Source organism: Poecile atricapillus, chromosome 3 (assembly GCF_030490865.1).
Source record: "Poecile atricapillus isolate bPoeAtr1 chromosome 3, bPoeAtr1.hap1, whole genome shotgun sequence".
NCBI classification, from domain to species: domain Eukaryota; kingdom Metazoa; phylum Chordata; class Aves; order Passeriformes; family Paridae; genus Poecile; species Poecile atricapillus.
The window spans coordinates 46,072,864-46,100,675 of NC_081251.1; the positions used below are offsets into that span (position 1 = coordinate 46,072,864).

At 35.8% G+C, this 27,812-nt stretch overlaps 1 protein-coding gene across 3 annotated transcripts in view; it reads right to left on the reverse strand.

Annotated features, from left to right (window-relative positions):
• The window catches only part of WASF1 (WASP family member 1), an 88,396-nt gene that overhangs the window by 17,593 nt on the left and 42,991 nt on the right, over positions 1–27,812 (reverse strand). For 2 of the 3 annotated variants that reach the window (XM_058836957.1, XM_058836958.1), the window contains exons 2-3: positions 11,058–11,218; positions 22–156 (exon numbers count right to left, since the gene is read on the reverse strand). In XM_058836957.1, the coding sequence (XP_058692940.1) occupies positions 22–156; positions 11,058–11,218 (296 nt within the window). Of the gene's footprint in view, positions 1–21; positions 157–11,057; positions 11,219–11,417; positions 11,541–27,812 lie in introns of those variants that run through there. The other variant, XM_058836959.1, reaches the window with a different exon arrangement.

Genomic DNA, 27,812 nt, shown 5'->3' on the forward strand with positions numbered 1-27,812 from the left:
TCCCTGCAGGAGGTAACTTACATTCCTCTTCCTTTGGGTCGAGTTGTGTAACACTGACAGATAAGCGATCTACACGTTCTTGTAAGGAGTTGACTCTAAATGAGAAACTGTGTGCTTCATTGAAAAGTTCACCAAATATATCTTCAGCATATTTACCTGAAACATGGGGAAAAAAATAAAATTCAAGCATACCACAAGACAGGCAAATGATTTCTTACTGTTTTAATTAAGTAATTTTAAGATGCATGGGTATCACTTGTAACAACCTGTTCTTACTGAGCCCATTAAGAGTCCTTTAAAAAAGCAAATAGAAGTTTAGTACTTAATACACAACTTATTTATCAGAAATGGAATTATTTAAAACATTAAAGGACAGATATTAGCTGCTATAAAATGATTTAACTATGCTAATATGCATGGAACTAGACTGCACAGTTAAGTGGGTATTTCTAAGAGGACAACTTCCAGCATCTGAAACTCCTCCTGTCTGAGCGATAACTAATATTTAAATTTACCTCAACACTGTTCGCAAAATTAAGCACAGCTTCCACTCCTGCTGTATAGGACAGCATGAAATGGAGAACTTGACAAAAAAAAAGGAAGATCAGATATTCACAATCAGGTAAATTAGAACCAGCCAATTCAAAAATACAGTAAAATAATAAATCCTACTTTGAAGGATCAAAATTCTAGTAATTGACTCATTTACAACTGAAGTAGAAAAACCCCAAACAACAAAAAAACCCTCCTTTGTTCACATCAATGGACATCATCATTTTAGCACAAAAGAGCAGGAGATTAAAATATTATGAGAAAAGGATCAGTAAAGAACTTCTCTTCTACAGAGTACTCCACATACTGCTTCTAATGCTCTCAAGACTCCATTTGAGTAGTCTGCCAATGTCACTGGAAAAACCCCACCAGATTACACAGCAGAATGTGTAGCCCCACTTCTGAAATAAAATGTGATAGCTTTCAAAACCTTCTATGATACTGTGCATAAGCAATTCATGTACTGTTTTTGCACTTATGTTGGTTTTGGAATTATAAATCTCACAAATTTCTAACTACCTGCTTTGCACTCAAGTTCTGACAGTTAAAAAAGGAAAGGATAGCTGTGGAAATTCTGCCTTTGGTGAGCAATACATCTGGAAGTATACATAAAAACAAGGACATTTTTATATAAACACATCAAAAGAACAAAAATTAAATCCCTACAGGTACTGCGAAAACTACTTAAAGATGCTGTGGAGTAAGCACAAGGCCAGCACATACCATTTGTTAAGACCTAGGTAACAGCAATAGAAAACCAACATGACTATAAATAATGGAATATAAAAGAGGATATCAGAAGAAATGTAGAGAAGAAGAAAATAGAAGAGGAACAACTTGCAAACTAACAATAAATATTCCTTCAAAGACATGAGGAATAAGAAAACCTGCCAGGGAGTCTGCAGAGCTGACTGGCAATGAAAATATAAAGGAATACAGAGAAGACAAGACCCCTGTGGAGAAGCAAATTTTACACTTCTCACTGGTGTCCACTGAAGAGAACTGGAGAGACCCTGACCCCAGAACTCATTGTGGGAGGCTCAAAAAAACTGAAGGGACTACATAAAAATTGCAAAACTAAATGAACAATTGATCAGCAAATATTAGGAACAATTGTAAATCTCCTTATACACACTGAAACACACAACAACAAGGTTCAGGCTTTTTTTTCATGGAACAACTTGAGAGCTTGAAAGTTAGAGACCCACAATGCCTGACATCCATGGATATTAGAATAGATCATTATGAAGAACTGAATCAGCAGACATCTGGATGACTCACGACAGAAGAGGCAGGACAGCTCTTGTAAAGAGAAATCTCTGAATGGTTTAGAAGCACATAGATAGAGAGCTATGATCTACTGAGATTTCCAAGAGAGAAAGTCCTAAATCAAATGGTTTGGGGAAAACTTAACATATGGGGCATACAAATGAAATGGCACAGATAAATAATTCCTCAAAAGAGGACACCGGAGTAAATCACCAGCCTTCACAGTTGAGAAAGGTGAGTTAGTTACTAAGTTTCTATGCTGGAATCTGTGTTATTTAAGATATGTGTAAATTACTTGGGAAAAAAACAAGATTAAAAGTTTGCCAATGATACAAAGTCATGAAAAAGAAACACACTGAGCATTAGGAAATACAGACAAACCTCAGATGGTTGGAGAGGCTTCCAGGCTGAAAAGTGCTGGAAGCAGGGAGATTAGTAGGAATATCCTACATGCTGTCCTGCTCTCATTCTTGCAGCAACTGCTAATAGCCACAGTGAGAAGCAGATCAAAGGCACTTCCATTCTGCAAACTCATTTGTCTTGTACCACAAGTCCATAGAAAAATATAGATGGAAAGTTAGCAAAAGTCTTCTCAGCCGTCAACTCGCGTAACATTAGACTTTCTAATATATGTCTTGAAATTCTGAAAGCTTATGTTCTTTAACCTGTACCTGAAGCAAGTGAAATTTCTTAAAATTGTGATCCACTAAGAACAAGATTATTGAAGTTTTAATACACAGATATTAAAAAGCTAATGCATTTCAGATAATATGTTCAGAAATACTAATTTTAATTAGATAACTCACTTAACATTCAGAAACATACAAACTAAAATTAAAATAAAATATAAAATGTCATGTATAGAATAAAAAATTAATTTAGGGGCAGGGATTTAAAATCCAGAAACTTCCCTTTTATAGGTGTATTTGAGGCTAAATTTTTATCGGTATCATTTCATCAGGCTTAAAATTCATCTACCTCATTAATGAGCTCCAATTGCAAATAATCTGTCTTAGAAATCTTTTCATTAAGTTGCATACAACCACAAACATACTGCAAGGAATAATTTGCCTATGCTTGTGAACACTAATCCTCAAATGGGAAATACATTGAAAACAACCTGTCATGTTTGAATTGGTATGCCAACCATGATGTCTCCACCTACCTCTGTGTTGGTGGTCTCTTTATTTAGCCAGAGGTATATTTAACCAAATGCTTCCTCTAGCAAAGCAAAATGTTTGCTTTTTGTGAAATGTACAATTGCCATTCCAAAGAACAGCATATATGGTATAAATACATATATAACACACATAATCCGGTATCTGTGTTGCCATCTCTGTATTCTATAGGAATCTATCTTCAGTTTTGAATGGATTACAAAGGACACAATTACAGGTGATAATACTGAACAAAGTGTCACAAACTCAAAGAAGAAAAGAAAGTGTGAGAAAAAAGCATATTAGTAAACAAAGTTGATCTCATTCCACGTAATTTATGTCATTTATAGGTGATATGTAATTCATAGGTAATATGTCAGAAGAGTAAGAATGCAAAATTAATTCCATTATACACAATGAATATTCCAAAGTATTATTAACACTTCAGAAAATTTACAATCTTACAGGCCTGCTGAAAAACTCTACTCTTGTTTCACACAGTACAATGAAGAGAATGACAGTTCACTATGACAATTAAAGTATTAACGCCTTAGGATCCTGCTCTCAGCTGCATACATAATACCAGACCAGAAAGATCAGCAGTCTTGTTGGCCTACTAAATTAAATGACAATATAGACTTCTGCAATTAAATTAATTCAATGTCTCTGAAAAGCTTATTTTACTGTATTTGCAAAACCTGTTTGGCATTTATTTTTATTAACACAACACTTAAAAAAAATTAAATAAGAAGATACATTATTATTTAGTTTTAATTAAGGAATTTATTATTCACCTTATTATTCTTTTCATAACTTTTCCTTATGTATCAAAGGCCTCTGATCACAATTAAACCTTCAGTAAGAAAGCGATACAGGAATGCTCTCTCTGGTGTCAGTCAGTATCCTTTTTTGTGACAGACAAATAAAATGCCTTGGAAACAATGTTCTTTCCTTCCTCCCCTCAACAACATGCATGCACTTTGATGGATTTTTGAACAATTATTTTTCTGGCTTTTAAAACAGACCTATGAGCTGAAAAGAGAACAGTAGCTAGTAGCTACTGACTGAAAATAGAGTAAAAATGATATTGCTTACTGCCTTCCTCTTTTTTTTTTTAAATTAAAACCACCAAAACATGTATAATCCACTCTATTTCCATTCATTACCATGGCAATAAATGTACAATGGTTTATAAAACGTCAAAAAAATACTGATCAGTTTTACAGTGCTTTGCTTTCACCAAATGTTCCTTCTAATTTGTTTTATCTCCTAATTTCCCCCATAATGTCTTAACGATTTGTCCAGCCTCCCCTGGGCTTCTATCCATAAATGAATAATTGCTAATTATAAAAAACACTAAAATGAAGACATACTAAGGTAAAAGAAATGGGGGCTTTTTGTCTTGTTCTGAGGGACTGGGTATATATCAGATGAACTGAAGTCAACCACAGCCGCCACATCAGGTTCTAGACAATATTTCAGGCTAATTAAATAAAGCATGACAAAGAGATATCTTCAAAGACTTTATTATTGTGTTGTTCAAATTCTTAGAACAACACCAAGGATAAGGGCACACACTAGCAGTCCTCTCAAAATTTCAGTCCTTAAATCCACCTGAACATTCTCAATGCTGTATCTGTTGGCAAACCCTAAGGAAAGGCCATTTAAATAAAACATTTTGCAACACTAGATCAGTTACCAACAGATTTAGTTACAGGCTCTCAGACAAAGACTGGGACATGATTCCTGAACCAGGACTTGTGCAAGAAGTAATTTCTTTACTATCCTTCTGCATTGTTAAAGAAAAAGAGTTACAGACCCTTTAACTGCATCCCAACCTGAGGCAGAAGGCTGCAGACCAGTTCTGGCACTGGTAGCCTTTGTGAAATGTGGTCTGAATTTGATGTAGCTACCTGGATAAACACATTGACCATACATAGTGCTCATAAACCAGCATAATTTCTTGAAATTCAAGAGGATGACTGGCAAAACTTACGCAAGTGCAAGATGCAGCAAGCAGGACATTCAAAATAAGACAATAGTTCAATCTTGACAGAAGTATTGTTCTTAATTAACTTAGCCTTAAGTGATCTTTCAGACATCAGGGGCTCAGTGGTGTGTGTGTGTGTTTGCATATTTTAACATCTACAAACCTAAAATCTAATCCAACACATTTATCATTAAACTAAATTGTAAAAATACATAATACATTAAATACGTGCTGACATCATTAAGTACAAAGTACAATGAAGGGTTATGTCACTAAAATTACAATAATGCTATTGATACTAAAATAGTAAATATGTTAATATATTGAATTACACAAACCCCAAAATATTTTTAGTTTAAAAGGATGAGTCTGGCAATTAAAAAAAAATAAATTAATAAATTGGTAAAATGTCTCAAAGAATAAGCTTAGAATTTAGTCTGTTGTCCACCTATGCACTATCATTCCTTGATTTCTATTATTTCATTCGTGTTCACACACTATACAATATTTTTGTCCACTACATTTTCTAAAAAATAAAGGTACAGAACAAGAGTAGCTGTAAAACCTGTCATGTCCCACTGCCCAATCCCTTCCCAATATAATTACACTAGTGAAAATTACATTATTCACTGATGAATAGTTCCTTTCTACACAATATAGTGTATTTATTGGAAAATATTCTCTCAGGATAATTAGTTACCACATAAGCCACTCACAATATATAATCAAGGTTCCTTTATAAAGCAAAACAGGAAAGATATTTTAAGTCTATCAATACATTTTTCTTCCTCCAGTATTTCTGACATAAAATTTAACATATCCATAGTCTGTTGATTCAGCTTCAGATCTTCACTACATAACTTACTTTTTAGAAAAAAATTAGATGTATCTGAGTTTGAAAGTCTGGGCTTATTTCTCATCAGGATCATTTCAGTCTCATAGCTCAGTGATTAGGAAACAGACTAAAAGCTAGGAGAGACTGAATTTGGAGATAAGAAGCTTGGTAGATCCTTGGGAACCTCATTGGTTATGGCTGAGCAAGCTCTGAAAAATTACATACTAAATACATAACACTGATGCTAATTAGAAACTTTCATTATGGAAGTGTGAGGGCAGTCCACAAGGATTAGACTAGGAGTATCAGAGTACTGAGGAGACAACTTGATTCCTTTAGCCAGGAAAATTGAACCAGATGTTTATCGGACAACCTGACCAGGGCATCAAAAGTATCAAATAAACTTTGTTAAAGGCCTTATCAAGAGCAGGTCTGATGCTTCTTTATTGACATCCAAAAAGAAAAAGTCAGTCTTCCAAAAATCTTCAGCTGTGTTAGCCTGAGATATCATTTGTTACCACCCACTGAGGACATTATCAAGTAAACTAGCAGAGATTACCATTATGTATTCAGAAATCTGTGAAACAGACTGCTGAGAGCTGAACTTATGTGGAAAGTAGCAGTGCTAATGATCGTTTCACAGGGAAGTCTTGCTCTTCCTGTCATTTCATAACCTGAATTCACTGCTTTATGTAGGCAAGGAATTAATGACAGGTGGGACTTTTTTCTGCTAACATATTTTCCTGCTTTCAACAAAACTTTACTGACCCCTTGCTCATCCTCTCATTACCATTCAGTGACACAAAACAGCATCAAATTGCCACTGCTGCAAAGACAAGATCAAGAAATCAGACTTTTGAGATTTTGAGATGATGGGGTGCTTTCAAGCTGAGTTAGCCTTTAGTTTTCAAGTCTATCAATTTCCTTACCCCTCTGTGCACAAGAACACCTTCTCCTGTGTTCCCTGGCAATTGCAGTAATAACGAATCACGAGATGTGACTAATGAAATTTCACAATGAATGTCCTCCTGAACACACTGAGAAGAAGGATGGGCAGGGTAAGATGCAACACGGCTTCTGCTGTTTCTGGAATACAGACTGAATGAAGCTCTAGCTGCAGATCTGCAGAGACTTACTTCCAAGCATGCAGCAACCTTACCATATGCTGAAGATGTCCACACAAGGTGAAGAGAGAGGCTGGTTTTTGAGTTCAAGAGGCCTGGTTCTAGAAATTAGTTGCAGTCCCAACACCTTGTGGCCAAGTATTTCTGGAGAAATACTTCCCATTCACTGAATGTTAACACCTTAAGCCATGACAAAATGAAGGTTTTCCTGAGCTGAAAAAGTGTTTCTCACAAGATAAGAGAAAGTGTCTTTCACAAGCAGAATGTTTTTGGAGAAGGCATGGTAAGCAAAAAACAAGAGAGAAAAGTTAGGCATGTCTCAGAAAAAAAAAAAAAAGGGAGAAATAATTTTACCCAAAGTCAGTCTTTCACTCCTGAAAGCTAACAAATAAGGGGCAAGGAAAATAAATAATTAGAAGAACATGGTGAAAATAGATATACTACACAGAAAAGATAGAAAAGAGGGAAAAGGCTACAAAAGGTTAAGTGAAAATTGTTTTCTCTAGCATATAAGGCACTCCAGCTTAGCAGAATTATGCAGCATTCTCTTTGGTTATGCAGAGGTAAAAGAAAAAATTGGGAATGTCATCTTGTTATGATTGAATAAAAGGCCTAGTCTGAATGCCTACAATACAAATATTCATAAAAAGCACATACTCAAAAAGATAAATGTTCTCCTCCCTAGATGGAGGTGTCAGCGACTGGGGCCGAGAACCAACCCCATCAGTTTGGTTTCTTATGCGGTACCGAGATTCTGTGTCCACGGAACAGCTGAATAAAAGGAAAAACAAGATTGGTCAATAGCTGTGAACAAAATGAGGAGGCTACATTCACACAAGAGAAGTATTTATCCGCCTTCTAACAATGGCACAGCTGCACAACGCTATCAGTTGTGTTCCGTGTATGCGGGAATGTTATGGCCTGACATACACCAACGTACAGAGAACTGGAGAACAAATGTATGTGCAATATTGCTGCAAGCATTAGGTAAGCATTTCCTCAAAGCAGATACTGTTAGAAAGAAAGAAATACAGGGAAGAATGGCTTGGAAACTAAGACAGCTGTTGCTGCTGTCCAGAGAGTTTCTGTTCTGCCACAGTGCTAAGAAAAGCTGTCAGAAAACAGATCCTTTTATGAAGTAAGAGAAGACTGGGAATAGACAGGGGGAAAACAATTACTTACCAGCAATTTTGTATGTTGTATCAAGACAGACTGACATGTTTTCATGTTCCAGGGATAAAGGCAAGGACTATCACTCAAAGCAGAAATAAATACTTCATCTTTTTATCTCTACTTCTTTTAAAGGTCAAAAATTTCTCAAACTGAACAATTAGAAGCAGCACATCAAATAAGCTATGAAAGGTTTCTCAACTTCTATGGAGACACATGGTAGTTATCACTGACATACTGATGTAAAGCTCTTTTAATTTTATAGTGAAACACAGGAAAACAGAATTCCTGTCATTTCATATGTATTGTTTCTGCTTGCATATCCTATTTAAATGTAGTATCCAAGATCATGGAAACACAATCCTGTTCAGATTAAATGATCTCCAGAAGTCACCTAGTTTAACACCTTGTGCAAAGCAGATCCAATTAGATCCAGCTGCTTGACTAATCCAGTTGAGTTGTTAATATCTCCAAGAATGGAGATCAAATTACTTACATGAAAAACTATGCTTATTTTTCCCCAATAGTGACTTTTGGTATTGTTTAGAGTAGTAGAGGCTCCAATTCCATGACAGCACTCTTTCTCCATATCATGTCAAAAGAAAGGTTAAGACTGCCTGGTCACGAGAATCATAACCATAATGGCAGAAGATTGATCCTCTATTTGAGGGTCAGTAAATGAAAAATCTTAGAAGCAGACTGATTGCTAATCAGGTCAAAGACCATTCATTTAAATTTGCATAACTTTACCAGTAAAAGCAAAAGCAGCTTTAGTTTAAAGGAAACGAAACTCTATCAGAGCTCTCAGTTTCCATGCTCAGAGTAAAGCCTCATTTCATCTACAACTTAAAGGCTGGTTCTCAAACACACATAATCCATGGAAAACAAAAAGGGAAGGACTGCAGAGAAGCTGGTTGCCAGGGGACTGCTGCGAAACCATGCCTGCTGGCTGTGACTCACAGGCAACTACTAAAATTTATCCACATGTCAGCAGACCTCGCTGTACACCCCTAACAGTGACACACCAAGTGAAGACTGGTTATTTGGATTTAAGCATGAGACACAAAATTCCTATTCCAGAACTCCCGAATATTTTTGAATTTGTATTGCTCCTGGCATTAACAGACAGAAAAGCTGAAAGAATTCTGGAACAAAACACTTTCACAAGTTTTTTTATTTTTTATTTTCACCCAAACCTTTGTAACATGAGCCCCATTTTTAGAGAACAGTCTTCAGCACTGCTGAGAAATAAGGACTATTTTGCAAAACATGTTCTATTTTAATTGTAGGAAAAAAAGTTGGGTTTGTTGTTTTTTTTTTGAAAACATACACAGTATCAGATAAAAACTTGGTATAAACACATGAATACATGTTTCAGGGAAGAACCACTCCTCTTTTAGGAAGAGGAGTTATACACAGTAATGGTTACTTCCATTCCAAGTGTTTCTCTGTGCTATATGTTAGGCAAACCATGTTACAAAAGTGCAAGCCCTCAATGGATATTCTTAATTTCTTTTTTCTTCCTTAATTGAGTTTTTTCTGTTCTAGTATTGCTTCATCCTGACCTCCTCATAAGCAGCAGTACATACAACATCAGATACAAGCTCTGAGTACCAAGGGAACATAGCAAAGGCAGCTGAATCTCAATAGGTCAATCTGAGACCATGATGTTGAGTTAGAAGTTACTGTTGGTTTTTTTTAGGGCCAAATAATACTTCCAGATGAAAATGCCAAATAGATATGCCACCTACAAAAGCAAATTCCCCCAGTTGAAGCTTATAGTCAAGTAAGAATTTTTAAAACAAGCAAACTAAACTAAAATAATACAACATTAATAAGAATTACTTGGAAGGGGAAGCTAGTACGTGAGCAGCTAGTCTGGGAAGGGCTTTTGGCAGAATGAAGCAAAACCACAGACTATGATCATATACTGCATCCTGATATGATATGCTTTTAGTTCACTGAAAAGTATTCAAATAGTTACTCTCCTTTGTTGCTGCAGCTATATTAATAATGTTCATATTTATGTGCTGTAAGCATTCCTGTCTCAATTTCATAATTCAGTGTCCTCAATTAAGTCTTTCACTTAATGGCACCCTAACAGCTTTGAAAGGCTGCCACAACAGACTCACCATACAGCATATCATCAAATCAATAATTAAATCAATCTAATCAACAAATTAGGCTACATCACCCATGACTCTAAGAAAACGATGGAGCTGAAAGACTTTTCACACTGTAGATGTATATGCACACACATTTAAATATTTAATGTATTGGCAGTTTTAGTAATGTCCTAGTGGTAAAAAAGCACTTGTGTTATTGGAAATTCAAAATGTGAGCATGCTAGTTCATCTGACAACTAATTAAGTTGCTGTAACTTAAAAAAAAACAAGCCAGAAATCATGCTTTTCAGCAGATCTCCTTCAGAGTTTCACAGCTCGAGAAGTATTCACTCCTCTCAAGTGCACCAAGGGTACAATTGTTGACAGAGGGAGAAGAAGGAGAAAAATCTTTAACTATTATAAGTACCATATAATAACTACATTTCTGAGTTTACTATTTCAAAAGGCAACTCCTCTTTTTTCCTGAATGACCACAACATGACCAAGGATTTAAGCTGAGAGAATTAAGCAACCAGTGATACATTTCTCATTAAGTCATATTCCCTACTCAAGAATTGCTCTAAGGTTAGCAATTACTGATTTAATTAATTACCAACTATCTTTTCCTGTCATATTCCACTGGTAACAGAAATATATGGATGAAATGTTTCAAGACATGCTGCTAGAAAAGCTCCTAGTTTTCTTTCACAGAAATCCATGCTGGATGCTACCCACAAAAGCACTACATTCCAGACCCAGTGACAATTTTCCACTGAGAATTTGAAAAGGTGTTCTTACTTCAAACACTGTGACTGCAAAATATATTAAATACAGCTTTTAAGACAATGTACTTACTTAGGCTACTCAGTTGTCTGATAATATTTGCCAAGGAGATATTGGTGACACATTCCAATTCATTCTTGATGCCTCGGGGCAGAGCTGTGTGGCACAAGTGCCTGGGGTCTATGTTCCTTTTTACCAGTGGCATTCTGAAATGTATCAGAGGACCAGCAAACCTGTGAAGAAAACAGACACAATACTGTTATAATTTTAGTTGTAAATATTTTAAATTCAGGTTGTGTCTGAAGTTAAATTGACTAATCCTAACAGATAAAAATAGTGCCATAGTACTGATGGAATTCATTGCTCTCTCAGTACCTAAATATTTTCTTCTTTGCCCAAAGATTATTTCATTCTCTCTCTTTAAATCTTTACCTGATTGAGATTCCGGTGAAGTGTCAAAGAAATTTTTACAGTTCTTTATTTTTTCTAAGCCCCCCACTCCCCTAAAAAAGACAGAAAAATCTCTGCAGTACAAAACCATTAGAGAAAGATTGTGTTCTTGACGGACTACTTCCTTATTTGGGGCAAGCAAAGTCCAACAAAAAGTACTTTCATTATGAGGTCAAAGTCGAACTAGTTGTCGTTTATTACAGCCGAAAGGTAGATATGATTCATTCATTATCCCATGTTACCAGCAGGAGTCACCCTTCTAATCTGAACATCACTTCTAAATCATACTTAGTCAAGGTAAGAAAAAAGATGTTGCCCTTCCCCCTACACTGCTACTGACAATTAATTCAGCTAACAATGCATCTTCTAAATATGAAAGTCTCCACAGTGGACTTGCAGTGCAATGACCTCCAGGACGCAGAAACCCTACCCCTTCACACTTTCCAAATCCAAATGGCAAATACAGCAAGAGTCTTTACTAGCTCTACAGACAGCATAAGGATTGTCACAGGCTGTGAATCCCATGCTGGTAATTTTCTGCACCCATGACACTGATTGGAATGAGTTTCCCAAGGGCAAGTTACATCTCTCATCTTATTAGCACTGCTTATTGAGACCCATCTACTAAAATTCTTCTTCACAAAAAGTGGATTCCCTAAAATTCTGTATTTTTTCCATAATTTGTCACGTAACACTCTGACAAGACTCCCACTTGATATACAGAGAATGGATAACATTTAGTGTTGGTATAACCTATTCTCCCTTCCCACTGCAGAAGAGATTACACTTTTTCCAGACTGAAGGGAAAACAGGTTTTCCACAACGCAACTCATATGCTGTCCTAGCTCCTCAACCATCCAGCCTGCCTGTTTCATCTGTCCTCTGCTTGAAGTTTTACCCCAAAATGTTCTCAAGATGCAGCCAGGGCTTTGTGTTGAGCCACAGAATGCACTTTCCCTACAGAATATATTTAGCCACTGTTACCCATACTTGGTCAAAACTGAGAGGGATTTTTGCACAATAGGATAAGGTAGAGCTAAAATGTTGCTGACCTAGAATGGCACAGTGAATTAGAAGAGGCAAAGGTGACTGTAAAGGAGTACTTTCACCTTGCAGACTGCTTAGATTTCTCTTTGCCTCGTTTCCTGGGAGTATATTCTTTCACTGAAGCCAGGGCTCATAGCTGAGGGACACGGGTGGGATCCTTAAGTGGACTTGAGAAACACCTCTGTGTTTCCAGGATCTGATCACATCTCGTTCATTGCATTTTAACATCATGTCTACCACCTTTATTTTCTTGACAGAACAATCAAAAATATTATATTTTTTATTTACTTTTATTTTCTAGAAATATCCCAAATCTTTCTAGTCACTACGTACTGAAAAGCTAGACTTTACACACAAAGTAAAATAAAAAGTGCAAATCTGAACTCTATCAGATAGAAGCAATGAACAAGTGTTCATGAATGCTTAACTACAGGTTCATTATCATGGTTCCCCAACAGAAAATAAAGGAACTACTCTATTCCTGTCAAAGAAGCACAACAAATGATATGTGAACAACGTTCTACAGAAACAATTAAATATTAATTCCAAAGTTGAGCCCTTTCTTGATTACTGCTTTAATGACAGTGTTGCATAAATACCAAGTAGACAAGTCTTTTAAAGATGGTCCAAACAAGTATGTAAATAAACATTTTCACAAAAAATTCACACTTTCAACATTTTCTAATATCTGAATAATGCTGTTGTGCCTGTCCCACACAAAAACATAGCATAATAAGAAAATGTAGCAGTAGGTGCAGTAAGTATGCTAAAAGGTGTAGTTTTCAAACAGGAATAAACTTGGAAGGGAAACAAATGACAGAAGACTGACACCTTCAGAAATATGCCTAATGTTTGAAAACTATGCAAGGCCTAAAGAGAGGATATTTACCAGATTCCCAAAGAAACAAAGCAAGGGAGGCAACCAAGGAAAATACCACTTAAACATGCATAGAACAAAGAAAGGCATTTCACACAATGTTTAATAAATCCTGGAGATAATTGCCACAGGATGCTCCATACAACAAAAGTACCTGCTGGTGATTTGTCCACTACGGACCTCATATTCTTTGCAGTTTGTTGCAACCACTAGAAGGTCTTGATGATTGTTTCCCAATTGTAATTAGTGATCCCAACACGGCAATAACAGGTGTGCAACAGCAAATGGAACTTTACTCATACAATTTCTTCACTCCTATAAAAGATGTTTTTCAAAACGTAGCTCACAACAAGAAAAGTGAAAAAATCTGAAATTGCTATGTTTACTATATAGCTTTAAAGCTGTGAAAGAGGAAATAACAAAAAAGGCATTGTTACAATCTATTATATCCCTCAGGCAAAATGAAAAATAAAAAAAAAAAACCAAAAAAACCAAAAATACACACACCCTCCCCTCCACCAGCCCCAGCTCCCAAACCATGCATTACTCAAGCCACTGGGGCAGCAAAGGAAAAATTCATTCCTTTGAAATGAAATCCTGTTACCATGTCACTCCCAAGTAAGCCCTGGAAAGTGTTCATAACCCCAGCCAGGCAGAAGAGAGAAGCAGCTTGTCAGTGCATAAGAGGATCTCTCGGCTGAGAGGTTACATGACACCTCCTCAGAGGTTTACAGCTCTCCTCCTGTCACACAGGTCTCCCTCCCCTCAGCTCTGCTGCTTCCCAGCTCAGAACTCAGGAAGGCAAGGCAACCCTCAAACAAATACCTCATCTTCCCAGCTATTCCATGCAAATCTTTGGAGGCAGCTCTTCTGAAGTGAAGCGGCACCAGTTTACACTCAGTTAAGTGGAAGTACTTTACTTCATGGTGATCTTAAAATGAAACTTCTCTTTACAAAGTGATGCCTATGTCTTTTGGAGTGCCGCTATTGAAAACTCTTCTGCCCCACTTCCTATACATCCTTTGAAGCACTCTGAATCTACTTGAAAAGCCAACTCTAATCTTCTTTGCAAAACCCTTTGCTACTTCAGTTGCACAATGGCTGGCACAAACTCATCCCCCTCACATATGCTTCAAGTATGAGTACAGAATACAACTTTGTGTACATAATGCCTGCCTAATGTTTTTGTTAAGCTACCATGCTTTCATATGTGATTTTTTCAGGAATTAGGTAAAATGCTTGAGTTGCTTTTCAATTAGTTCCTATTGCTTAAAAAACTAGCAGAACAACGGCACTAAAGAGGGCTAATTAAAATGTTTTCAGAAGAATGGCCTTAATGACATTTGACCACACGTCTTATCAAAAAAAGCAAATTGTTGATTGTGTTGCACATCCTCTTCAGCTATTAGGGGTCTTAGGGGGTGAGTGAGAGTCTCCTCTGTCTCATAGTTCTCACGTACTGCAGGCAGTGGCTCGTGAAGCTGTTCTCAGGGCACCTGCCCACCATGCCCACAGCCCCTGGCTCTGAGCAGGACAGTGTCCCCAGCTGCCGGTGCTCAGAGAAGGCCCTGGGGAGCACCGGGCTAGGAAACAAGCTACCACTTTCCCTTCAACAACTTCCTGTAGAAATATTTCAGAACTGCAAGATGTGTGGAGAAATGTTACATGACTTACTAGAAGCTTGTGAAAAATCTGAAATGTCAGTAGTCACAGAAACGATTCAGGTTTCCTAACAAGTACAGGAAGACAAGTAGGAATGAAAGCACAACAATAAGGTGGGGAAAATTAACTAACCTGCCCAACAGTTTAACTAGAAATGAAATTACACTTAAGTTTCATTTTCAGAAGACTAATGAAATTTCATGATCACATGATTTTTATTAATAGAAGTTTACTTCTGATTAGGTTACATTTCATCCTCACTAAAATTGTTATTATTTTCTTAGTATTAATGAAATATATTAATCTATTCTTTTTTCTATAACATGCTAATAATCCAGCACTGAATGTCCTTTCTTTGATGGAGTCAAAATTATTTCCAGCCATTTCTAGAGTATATCTGTATACCTCAGTACTAAAATACTACTTGTAATTTTCCTTTAACAATGTGCAACAGCAATGCCTTTCATATGCCCCATTTAATTGATCACGTTCCAGTTGCTCACAGAACAGACCACAGTTTCAAATACAACAATCAATTTAACACTTCCCCCACCCACTCTAGGAAACACAAACAGAATATATAATAGTTTTTATATTTGCTTACATAATTGTGTACTAACTGCATCTACGCTATATATAAGGCAATAAAAAAATTTAAACATGTTAATAAGTCTGGTAAAATCAGAATTCCACAAGTTACAAAACCATTATCCTCATAAATTTTCTTTTAATTATATTACAAGACATCGTAAGTCATACCAGTTGCAGAAAATCCGAAGATGTTCTTATAATGCACACCTCTACTATGAAAGGCAAATGTGCAAAGAATTTGTATTCCTTTCCTAGTTTTTCTGCAACTCTTACTGAAAGATCAAGATCAGGTACAACTTTAAGAAACAGATACCTACAATGTGGTGTCCTTCAACAAAGTAGGCCACAACCACCTACTGCTGAGTCAACATAACGATTTTAAAACTCTAAAGGCAATTAACATCTGATATACCTCAGAACTGACAAGATGACAACTGACATCTTAAATTGGCAATTCAACAGAAATGTGTTAAAATTGCAGTTTTGAAATCCTTTCTGTTGTGAACCATGTCACAGAATGGAAAATCTTCTCCTTGGAATATTTCCCTCAAATCTCAGTCTTCTGCAACTCACTTTCAAAAAATTTTTCTAACTCCAACTAACTAGGAAAAGACTTTATTGTAAATAAAAAAGCATGTGAAGAAAATAAATGTGGAATATATCACTAGAATGTGGTATTGACATCACTGCTCTTTAAGAACGAGCGTAAAATGAATCATTTGTATCTTTGGACCTCCTATACTACATTGTCTATTCAAAAATGTTGTTACACATTTATAGAATCATAGAATATCCTGAGCTGGAAGAAATCCATCACGATCAAGTCTAGCTCTGGCCCTGCATAAGACACTCCAAGAATCACACCTTGTGCCTAAGAGTGTTGCCTGTAAACACTTGAAATCAGACAGGCTTTGTGATGTGACCACTTCCCTGGGGAGCCTGTGCCAGTGCCATGCTCTGGGTGAAGAAACTTATCCTAATATGCAGTCTAAACCTCCCCTGACTCAATTTCATGCTGTTTCCCTGAGTCCTGTCACTGGTCACAAGAGTTTGGTCAACCTAAGGAGCAATGCCTAAAGAGGGCATAGAATGGAAGTTGATAATTTCTTTTTTAATTAAACCACAGAGTCACCACTAAAATATTTCATATTTTATTTGTAGTCACAAATATAAAAAATACTGTTCCCCAAGTAATAACAAATCTCTCAAAACATTCTCTAAATATTCTGTAGCTGAAGATAAGATTATTCAGGGAGAGATTAATATGTCAATGGGTCACTGAAGGCTCTAGCTCAATAACATTATATTGGAAAGCATTTGATTAGTAAGACAGTTATTAACAGATTGTGAAAACCAACCTACCTCATATGACTATAAAATATATTTAAAATTAATTTGTAATATTTATTCTGTATTTAATATTGACTGACTTCTGTATTGTATTAATTGTCTGTGGTAATTAGTATTTTCCTCTTGTAGAACAATCTGTAATCATCTCAGCACATCTGTCACATCAGATAAGCAGAAAAGAGAGCACAGTCACAAATACAGGTACGACTTGAGTTCTACGCAATTTCTAAAGCATAATTACAGTGTTAAAAAATTATTTTTCAGCTACTACCATCCAGGCAATTTTCTCTCAGATGCTATCACAAGACTAGAGTCTCTCTCCCATGCCTGTATGCACACCTGCACACTCATCTTTAAAGAACACAAAAAAACATTTGAAAATCAATTCCGATTTGATTACAGAAACAAACTACAGCCACACCTACTTCCTTGTCAAAATTTAAAAGTTTAATATTTATCCAACTAAACAAATGAAAAAAAGGGCATTAATTTTTGCATTGGAAAAGAAAAAGCTGTATATTAAGCCCTACGTAGCTTGTGATTACCATGAATTAGTATCATGAAAATGAAGGCAATTTTGGCAAGCTAGGGATGGAAAGAAATAAAGTGATTAATAATTTGTATGCTAACTTTTAAGAGCTTTATCTGTGATGAATTAGCTTTTCAAGAAAATCTTAAATAGCCGCTGTCACTGAGGTGATCTGGTGATGGCAGTGTCAGCGGAGTTCTCAGTATGGGCAACAGTGCAAAACATGAGTCCCCAGTAGCAATGCAACAAGTGCAACTCCATTAACAGAAACAGCAGCAACATTTCAGAGGAATAAATTGACATATCAGTTCATAATTACAGCAGCTATCTCAAATTTGAGAGGAAACACCAGCATATTTTCAGCGAGTGAAACTACAATCTGGGTCAAGTCAATGAGCTCCATGAAACAAAATACAACATCATAGCAGCAGCAACCACTTCCCACCCCGTGAGTCCTGTCCTGAGTGCAATCCCTTAGGGCTTGCACACCATTTCCCATTCTGCTGGGAAAAATAATTTACCTCTTGACTCTGGCTACAAACTCCTCTTTAACTTTGGGCTTTCTTCAGTGTCCCCACTCACTTGTCTGGAATTCCTCCCCTCTGTGGAGACTCCTGTCCCAGTATGCAGGTGGGAGAGGTTGTCACCATCATTTATACATTTCTCTCCCTCTCCCTCTCTCTCCTCTCTCACCCTCATGATAAATTTCCCTCTGATTATATGTACAGAGCAAAAACTTAAGGTATCCTAAATACAAGGAGAAAATATTCACGTCAATATTGGCTGCTTTTTCTCAAATTCAAGAGCTAAATGCAATAGGGTGAAATAAACAGCACGTGGATTTTGCAAATCTTGTCCCTATCATTAAGCAGAATTACTATTAATGAAATGGAATTCAAACACAAACACTTCAGAGTGAAACAGCTTACTAACTGTGGCTTTTCAAGACAGATTCTTTTTACAAGGTCAAACTCAGCTTGATTTCACATAACTGAAGTTTCCTCCTTTGTTTTTACCTATGATTTTCCAGAATATAAACAAGTGCTGATTTGTCAATTTATTAAGCATCAAATGTTACAGCCATCATTTCCCACTGTCTTCCCAACAGCTTCCATCTTACTATGGTGTCTTTTAAGTCATTCATGTCAACTTCAGCAATCTACTGCAAAAGTAAAATGAAAAATAAAAATACAGCCATAATTACTGCAGTTACTTGTCTTGCTAATAATTGTAAAGATATCTTTGTCCATATTAATAAAGAAGTTATTTGAATCAAATTGCTCTTGGAAAAATAAAAAAAAACCCAAATATTAAAAACAAATCATGTTCAACACTACCTACTCTGAACAGCAGGACTGCTGGGGGCAATAAGGCACTAAGCCAGTTACACTTGTGGCTTACAGACAAAATTCAATGAACAAAGTTAGACATGACACCATTTAGCATGTCTACAGCAAGAAACATTAGGACTTAAAAATTTTCTTCACATCAAGTATGTTACGCAAAAATAGAGATAAGAAAATTATAATTAATTTTTTTGTATAACAGCTTACTTCCAAAATACATATTACATTAAAAACACAGAATGCACAGAGACTAAAATAAATTTCTGGTTAAAAAAGAAAACAACTCTCCTAGGTCTATTAAGAAAATAAAATAACACCACTAAGGTTTTCCAGATGTTAGATGTGAATTAATTGGTATTTAGGCTTGTTTTTCCTTATAATTCTACTTTTTGGTATCTTGAAACTAAAACTTTTTTTACATGTATGATGACCCAAACCCTTCATGGCCTGTCATATTTTAAATTTACAAAGCAGTAAATAATCAGGAACTGGATAGAATAGAACTACATTCTTCAAATCCAAATCCTAAAGGCACAAAATACTAATCACCAATTTCTTTCCTTCCAATATGGCACCAAATTACAGTGAAGACTTATAAAATCAATCTTGTGAATAGTTCGCAGAAAATATGAGAATCTAACAAATATGTCCATATATTAATGGAGAAATATTTAAATCATATAGAACCAGATGTCACTTCATTGTTCAGATATTAATCAAGAAAATAGTGACTTCTTGCACTTGTATTTCTACTAAGCTTTCTGAAGAAGTTAATTTAAAAAATATAAAGCATATGTACAACATATTGGCATAACATACATTTACAGACACATACGTAAAATGTACCTCAAAATAGAAATATTTCACATTATTATATGTGAGATTAGAAAAAGAGCTGCAAAATTTCTTAGCAGCATTCCTAAATATTATTCAGAATAGCCTGTACTCATTAATTTTCTCCTAGTGAGCTCCTGTCAGGTCATTTGATTAATAACAATTTTGGAAGTATCCTGGGTTCTCATTTAGGTACAGTCAAGAATGCTTAAATTAATTTTTGATTACAAGTTTTCCTCTTTTCCCCAAAGGCTAAAAATGTATTAATGCATAACATAGTATGGAACTCGAAATTGCTTTTTGAGACGTATGTTTTATCTGATGACATTTTTTCTCTCTGCATTAATCTAGTCTTCCTGTTAACAGTTTCTATGTATAGTGTATAACACAAAAGCCCTATGATAGATTGCAACAAAAGCTCTTTATTATAGTCTTGACAGAGACAGATAACTAATCCAGTGTTAATTTAAAATCAAAACCTTAGTACCAGAACTAAAGGTACCTTTGCTGTGGTTTAAGTATATCTTATCATAACATGCTACCTTTGAAAATTTTCTGCCATTTTCCTTGAAAATAAACATTCCATACATTAACATTTATCTTTTGTACATAGTCCTTTGTCAATCCAGGATAAGACCTATTACAAGCACTCGTGAATTTTAAAGAATCTTACAAAATCTACCAAATGCACATAAAAATCAATGCCAATACGCTTCTGTTGCACAGATACAACCACCTGCTTTTGAACGGACGGTATTTTGTGGCAACAAATTATAAATATTTAAAGAAAATGTACCTGAACTTCCTGGCTGCTAAGCAAAGCAGCGTGGTAGGTACTGGGGGGATGAGGTGTTTCACCCTGGCTACGGCGCGGAGTGGCTGCGTTCCCCATCGGCACGGTCCGGACAACTTCCAGAGCTCCTCACTCCAAGGGAGCCCCTGGTCTGGGGCTCTGCTGATCGCAGCCAACACCTCCCACGCTGCCCCTTCCAACCAGGCTGGCTCTTGCACCAAGGCATTAGAATTCAACACACAGTGCCCTGCCCTAACAACAGGGCTGTCCTTACAAAGGAAACACAGACATGCTCCCCCCCCGCTGACCAAATTGCCCTTTTTCCCCAGACACAAGTGGAGAACCCCCTGAAGACAAAGTGATTAGGAAATAATTATTCCTTTGGTACCAAGTTACAATGGGTAAATATTAAATTATGATGAGCCAAAAATGAAAGAAATAGGTTGCTGTGTATTGGTGAGGAAAGGAAGGGAGGGGAATACAAGAGTCTGGGCATTGTGTTGATCTGACTGATGAATCTAAGAAAGAAATTGCATATTACTCAAACAATAAATGATGTCAGGCACCTACAGTAGTAATTAGACCAATGTACAGAGGACTGTGACTAAGAAACACCACACAAGGCAGGAGCTACTTACGCAATTCCTGTATACTAATTCAGCAGTGATACACACTGTATTAACTAGTACTCCCTTCCTAAAACAAGTAACAGGTGTCAACAATGACTATTGGCAGCTTTTCATGCCTCAAAATATTATTAGGCATTTGAATAAGTGATGTTAGCACTGCAAGAGCCACGAAGGAGACATGTATTTAAGAACAGAATTTTCCCTGCACTTTATGCTATGACACCAAGTGCCTAAATGCATTTTATGCTTAGATACCAAACCCACAAATGACAGATTATTGGCTTTGATTTTCTTTTTCACAGTTTTAAAGAAAGAATTAAGGTATACCAACTATCAAGTGGGATATAAAGATGTGTAATATCTTACTACTAGCTGAGCTTCTTTGTAGATGCATTTTCCCCTCTTGTGAACAATGAAATTCCTGAGAAGAGGACTTGTTGCAAAAAAATCAATGCAAAGAAACATTTTTTCCTGTCTACTGCCATTTATGTTACTTAACATGTTTGAAGAGCCATGCTGCAGAAAAAAGGTATTAACATCTATAGAGAAGTTGCTTGCTTTTGAACTGAAATGCTATTAAATATTCCACAGTCCAGAAACACTGATGATGATTTAATAATTATTTATAATATATAAAATATAAAAATATATATTATTTTTAAGATTATTTATATTGTGGCAGGCTAGAAACAGATCATTACATCCTTCACTTGGTGTAACAAAAAATCTTCCCCACCGAAATGAGTTAAAGACTTGCTAAGTAAAGACTGGAGGACTCAGATGTGCCTGTTTTCTAAACAGTGAAGTGCTGTATGGGACAATAATTTTTTCCATTAAAATATCATCATTTTAGATAGGGTATTTCTAGTAATTTCTTGGGTAATCTCTTACAACTACACATCACAAATACAAAAATGTGTCAATTCTCCCTCTTTCCCTCTGAGCTTTGTTTGCTTTCAGATTACATACATTAATTCTTATTTCTCATTGTTTGTAACATTCAAGTATTTATAGATGTCAAACCCTTTCTATGCTAGCAATTCTACTAAGTTATAAATTTCTGTTCCTATTTAGCTGAAAAAAAATTTGAAGGGTCCAGATGAGGACCACAGAGGAGGATCAGAGGGCTGGAGCACCTCTCCTATGGAGGTAGGCTGAGAGTTGGGGTTGTTCACTCTGGAGGAGAGACAGCTCCAGGGAGACTTTACAGCACCTTCCAGCGCCTAAAGGTGGCTGCAAGAGACCTCGAGAGGGACTTTTTACAAGGGCACATAGTGATAGGAGAAGGGAGAATGGCTTTAAACTGAAAAGTTATAGTTAAATAGATATTTAATGTTTAGATTAGACATTAGGAAGAAATTCTTCACTGTGAGGGTGATGAGGCACTGGAGCAGGGTGCCCAGAGAAGCTGTGGATGCCCCATCCCTGGAAGTGTTCAAGAGCAGGCTGGATGTGGCTCCAAGAAGCATGGCCTAGGGGAAGGTGCAGAACTAGGTTATCTTTAGAGGTCCTCTCCAGTACAAATAATCTTATGTTCTGTGAATACTTTTAATTATGACATCATTTGTTGCTATTGCCTACTCTAAATTTCCAACTGCATAAATTCAATCTTGCAAATTCTTTTTTCCCCCAATTAAGTTATTTGTTTGGATGTCCTTTGAAGATTGAGGTCTGAGTTCCAGACTCTCAAGCTCCTGGTCCTTTAAGTAGCTATTCTGGAATGAAATGAGAGTCTTAACAGGATGACATTTAGAACTTGCAACAGGAAGTTTTTTTCTATTAGCCTGATTTGTATGAGTTCCAGTGAATAAATAAATTTTTTACACAAAATCAAGGAACCTAGTCATACCAATATTTATTAAGAAGAAATGTGAGCTATTTGCCCTTCTGTCATAACACCAATGAAAGATTATATAAAAGAATCAGTATACATTTACCAAATTTATGTAGCAAGTAGGGATTACATGCATGAATGTTTTTAAATGTGCTGTATTTTAATAAATTAATTTTAATATTCCATAGTTTCTGCAAGCCATAATTTAAACCCCCTAAAATACCTCATAAGGAAAAACTTATTTTCCAGACAAAATTAGATTTTTTTGTAATTCTGTAAGCAGCATTTAAAGTCCTCATATTTACATAAGTATTTTCCCCTAAATTTAAATACTCAAGTTAATTATAGCCAGCATTTATTTTCACTGCCCATGCTTGAGTTTGAGAAGTATTCTTGCCATGAAATGAATAAACATTGGTGAGAAAACTAATTTTTTGTGAAGATTAGAACTAATTAAAGCTAGTCCTCTCAAGGCTTTTGTGTCATGGTTGATTGTGAGCTTTAACTAAAGCTGTTCCCATGATTGGGATATCTGTAGAATGCCTTCCATCTCTGGTTTCCTCTAGCTATTTACATGTAAACTAACACTGTCACCTTTCCATTGCCTGTAACATTTGCAAAGACATACATTTTAACAATATGTACAGGAACTCAGCAACGTTTCAAATAACCGTTCCCTATGAAGTTTCTCTTAAATTTGGCAGTCACTTAAAAATATTGAGATGAAATAGGAATCAGACAAACAGACAAAGAATGACTGCATTCACCTCATTTCCTTGACTCCAGGTATGGAAACTTGATTTTTAAAATTTTTAAGTTGGTTTTGTGCTATGCATCAAACAATCATTTAAACCTACTGAAGTAGGTTTAAAGTAGGTTGAAGTAACTGAAGGCACAAACATAAAGAAGAACACTTTGAAATTCACACATCCTTGTACTTAAGGATTTGGGCTTGGAAAGACAAAATTCATGAAAATGAAAACTATAGCTGGCAAACTGGAGATGCCATCTCAATTTCAAGTAGAGAGAAACTAGTCCCATTTGGAAGCTTTTCAAGGGAACTGGGTCAGAAGAGTGTTTTCAGTTGTGCATTAACCTTACATCTTAATAGAGAGACAGTAAAGATACACCTTCATGGCTTATGGCATCAACAGGATTAAGTCACCACGAGCAAAATACCTGCAGGTACATATTTATCAAGGAAAAGAAGGTGTCCTCAGTCTGCAGGGAGAAAACATCCTCAGGCCCATTACATGTGACAATCATAGCACCTCCTGTGATAAGGGAAACACTGACTTAGCACAGATCTCTGTTAGCTCCTTCAAGGGAGTCAAGCGACCACATACAGGAAAAGAAGGTAAATCTGTTTATTCTTGATACAATACAGCAAAAAGATTAGCCCAGCCAGCCACAAGGAAGGGCAGATCTAGTAAGGGAGTTAATAAACTTGACTCTTTCTCTCTTAACAAATGTTTAGCAGAGAGTAGATAGTGAAAGAATAGGGATGTAGAAATGAGATTATCATTAGCTGTCTCTACAGGGAGCTCTGAAAAGATAGCTTGGAATTGTTAGACTTTGAACTAGTACATATAATTATCAAGTAATAAAGATGCCTCAAAGGTAGATAATGTAAGAACTCAATAATTTCAGTAATTCCTTTTGCAATTAAGATATGCTAACTGTAGAAATTCAGAGAATTTAAGACATAGCATTAGACCAGAACCATATAAAATGCTACTTGTCAAATATAGGTGCTGTCAATAAAATACTAGTTTCAAGGACAGGAGAAGATAGGAAATGGACATGTCTGTGAAGACATCAATATAGTCGCTTCAGCTGCCTCTGTGGACAGCAGTTGGAAATCACCACAGCCAGCTCAATGCTGGAATTTCCACAGAATGTCCAGAAATCACATGTGCCTAAAAAGAGCCATCCATTTAATTCACTTTTTTATCTTTTTTTAACCAAGTACATATGGAACAAACGGGAAATCAAAAAGGCCTCCATGTGCTTCAGGTTAACTCTATCCATCCTCTTTGAAGCACAGGCACCAAAGGTAGGATGATTCTTGCTTCCTGAACAGCAGCCTGATGTTTGAAGAACTCACTCAAGAAATGGAAAGACTGATTAAAGGATGGACACAACATAAAGAGGAAAGAATCCATGCCTCCTTTACTGCAGTAATCAAAAGCATTAAGCCACAGAACAATTTTGTGTGAAGGCACTTGAAACCAAGCAAGCAAACAAGGAAGTCAAATCTTATCCAGAAACTGGGATATTAGCTGCAAGTGGCAGAACTTAGTTCTTGGATCTTAATCCTAGAAAATAATTATGCACCTAAAACATATACAAAAAAATGTATGCATATATTTATATATATTATATTATATATTATGCATATATTTATATGTATAATAAATACATAATATACAAATATATTATGTTATAAATATAATTTGGTGTATATTATACTTATATATTTATTATTTATTAATTTATTTGTGATAAATATTTATATTTATAGAAATTATCTAAAAGTATATCATTATAAATTATACAAATATATAATGTTATAAATTATATATATATATTCATTAGATACAACCATTTTCAGAATTATTGAATAGAAAATTAGATATGTGTCCTTACAGTTTAATGTCCTGGTCACTTGAAAGGCATTTTTCCATTTTTCCTCTATTTCTTAGGCCTTTCTCCCCTAGAAAGGGGAAGACGTATGTTTCAATCACCTATCTTGTACCCATATTTTTTAGTGTTCTAATATGGCATAACTAATGAAATGTTCTCAGTCAGAGACAGTAATGACCACCCTCAGATGAAATGAAATTGGTCACAGATCTAATCCCCAGCTCATCTTTTCAAGCTTCTCCAGGGAATAACAGAGAATTCAGGAGGCCGTTCACATACCTAGACAAATTAAGCACCTCTAAGCGTGTGTGGGTGACTCAAGTTAAATGTCTCAATTAGGCAGGGAGGAGTTTAATATAGTCATAAACATAGCCTTAAGCAGTCTTGGAAAATAAACAGATTTTACTATCTGTGATATATATATTTTGGGTAGGATACGTCATGCTTAAACCACAAATCTAATCCTATTTAATGCAAAAGACGATGCTGTACAATCCTATTTATGAACTAAACTAATCAAGCTCCACCTTAAATCTAGTTACAACCTTGATACTAACATTAAATTTACAATTCACTCCTTAAATGACAAGAGACAATATGTCAATTCCTTTCAAGATTAATAATGAACATTATTTTTTTCCCATCTGAGAAGTGTTCTTCACTGACCACTTCCCTTAAAAAATTCTCTCTCCAACTGTATTTTTATGCTTTACTATCTTTCCTGTTTTATATAATTAAAACATATTAGAACTGAATTTAAGTTCATTAAAACCAGGAAACAGTATGCCTCTCTGAGGAAAGGACAAGTTGTGTAGTAAAGGAAGTTCAGAATACATTGATTAACATGTGAACTTTGTTTCAAGTCAGGAGGTGTTCTTTGGATATTGATTTTGGTTATTTTATTAACTTACAGATGAGAAAACTGTCCAGGAGTCTGGAACTGGTACCTTGAAACACAGTCAGAAACCCACACAATCTGAAGACATCCCAGAAAAAGAGCGGACATGGAATTTAGCCAGGATTCAGCATAGGGGTGGGCTGTCATATGACACAGAATACCTGAGTCACTCATTGTATGGGAAGAGGATGTAGGCTTGCAGGTGTTTAAAAGACATGTAGATGTGGCACTTGGGAACATGGGTTAGTGATGGCCTTGGCAGTGTAAAGTTGTTGATTGGACTCCGTGATCTTAAAGGTATCTTGAATCAAAATGATTCTATGATTCATATAAACCTTCATGGGAATATTCATCCAACAAATTCAGATAATTTTATAAGTAAAACTAGCAAAATTAATTAATAAAAATAACATTTCTATGCAATAAAATCCTGATTTCAATGATAGTACAGAATATTTTTATAGAACTAAAATTCTTAGCAACAAATTTGAAATAATAAAAAAAAGCTAAATTTCTATTTTTCCCAATAAATGTTATAACTAAAAATTGTAAATAAAATCCTTGCCTTACCTTAGCACAGATGCAATCAAATAATAATAATCTCCTTGGTTATTCTTGGTTATTCTGCAAGATCTTCAATCAAAACCTTTATCAAAAGACCAGAAAATAACCAAGTAGGAAAATAGAAAACTTGCTAAAAAAAAAAACTACGTTTAATGCACCTGAAATAAATTAATGCTTCTGAATGCAATAAGTAAAAGCTAAAGCAGCCACCAAATGCCATTTCTATTACTTGCAGATCAATGCTGCAAGAGACATGGCTATGCACGTAATAGAGTAGATAATGAGTTCCCACTAATAGTCTGGAGATGCTCTGCATGAGTAAGCAGGAGAGATTACCACACTGGTGACAAAACTGTTGCTGATGTTTATTCACTAAGAGAACATAGTTTTATATTTATATATAGATGCAATGAAAGGTCCCGAAGACAAGATTTAAGAAAGAAAACTGAACTTGAATTGGCATGATACAATTTCTGCACATTGCTGATAAACCACAGCAACTTCATCTGTTTTTATAATCCATAACCTCAGTTTTGTAGTCTTCCCAAGGACCTAGATTCTCCTGTGGTGAAAAATACTACCAGAATTCACTGCCAAACCTGGACTAAAAAGGCTAACAAAATTACCAGCTTTGATAATTTATATTTAACTCACATGGCAGCTCCTACATTCTGGGAGTTCTATAAGAACTCAGATGATCATTGCCATGTACATGTTTAGATGAACTAAGATTGATCTTGCACGGCAACTCCTACGTGCTTGGAGTTATTCTATGAG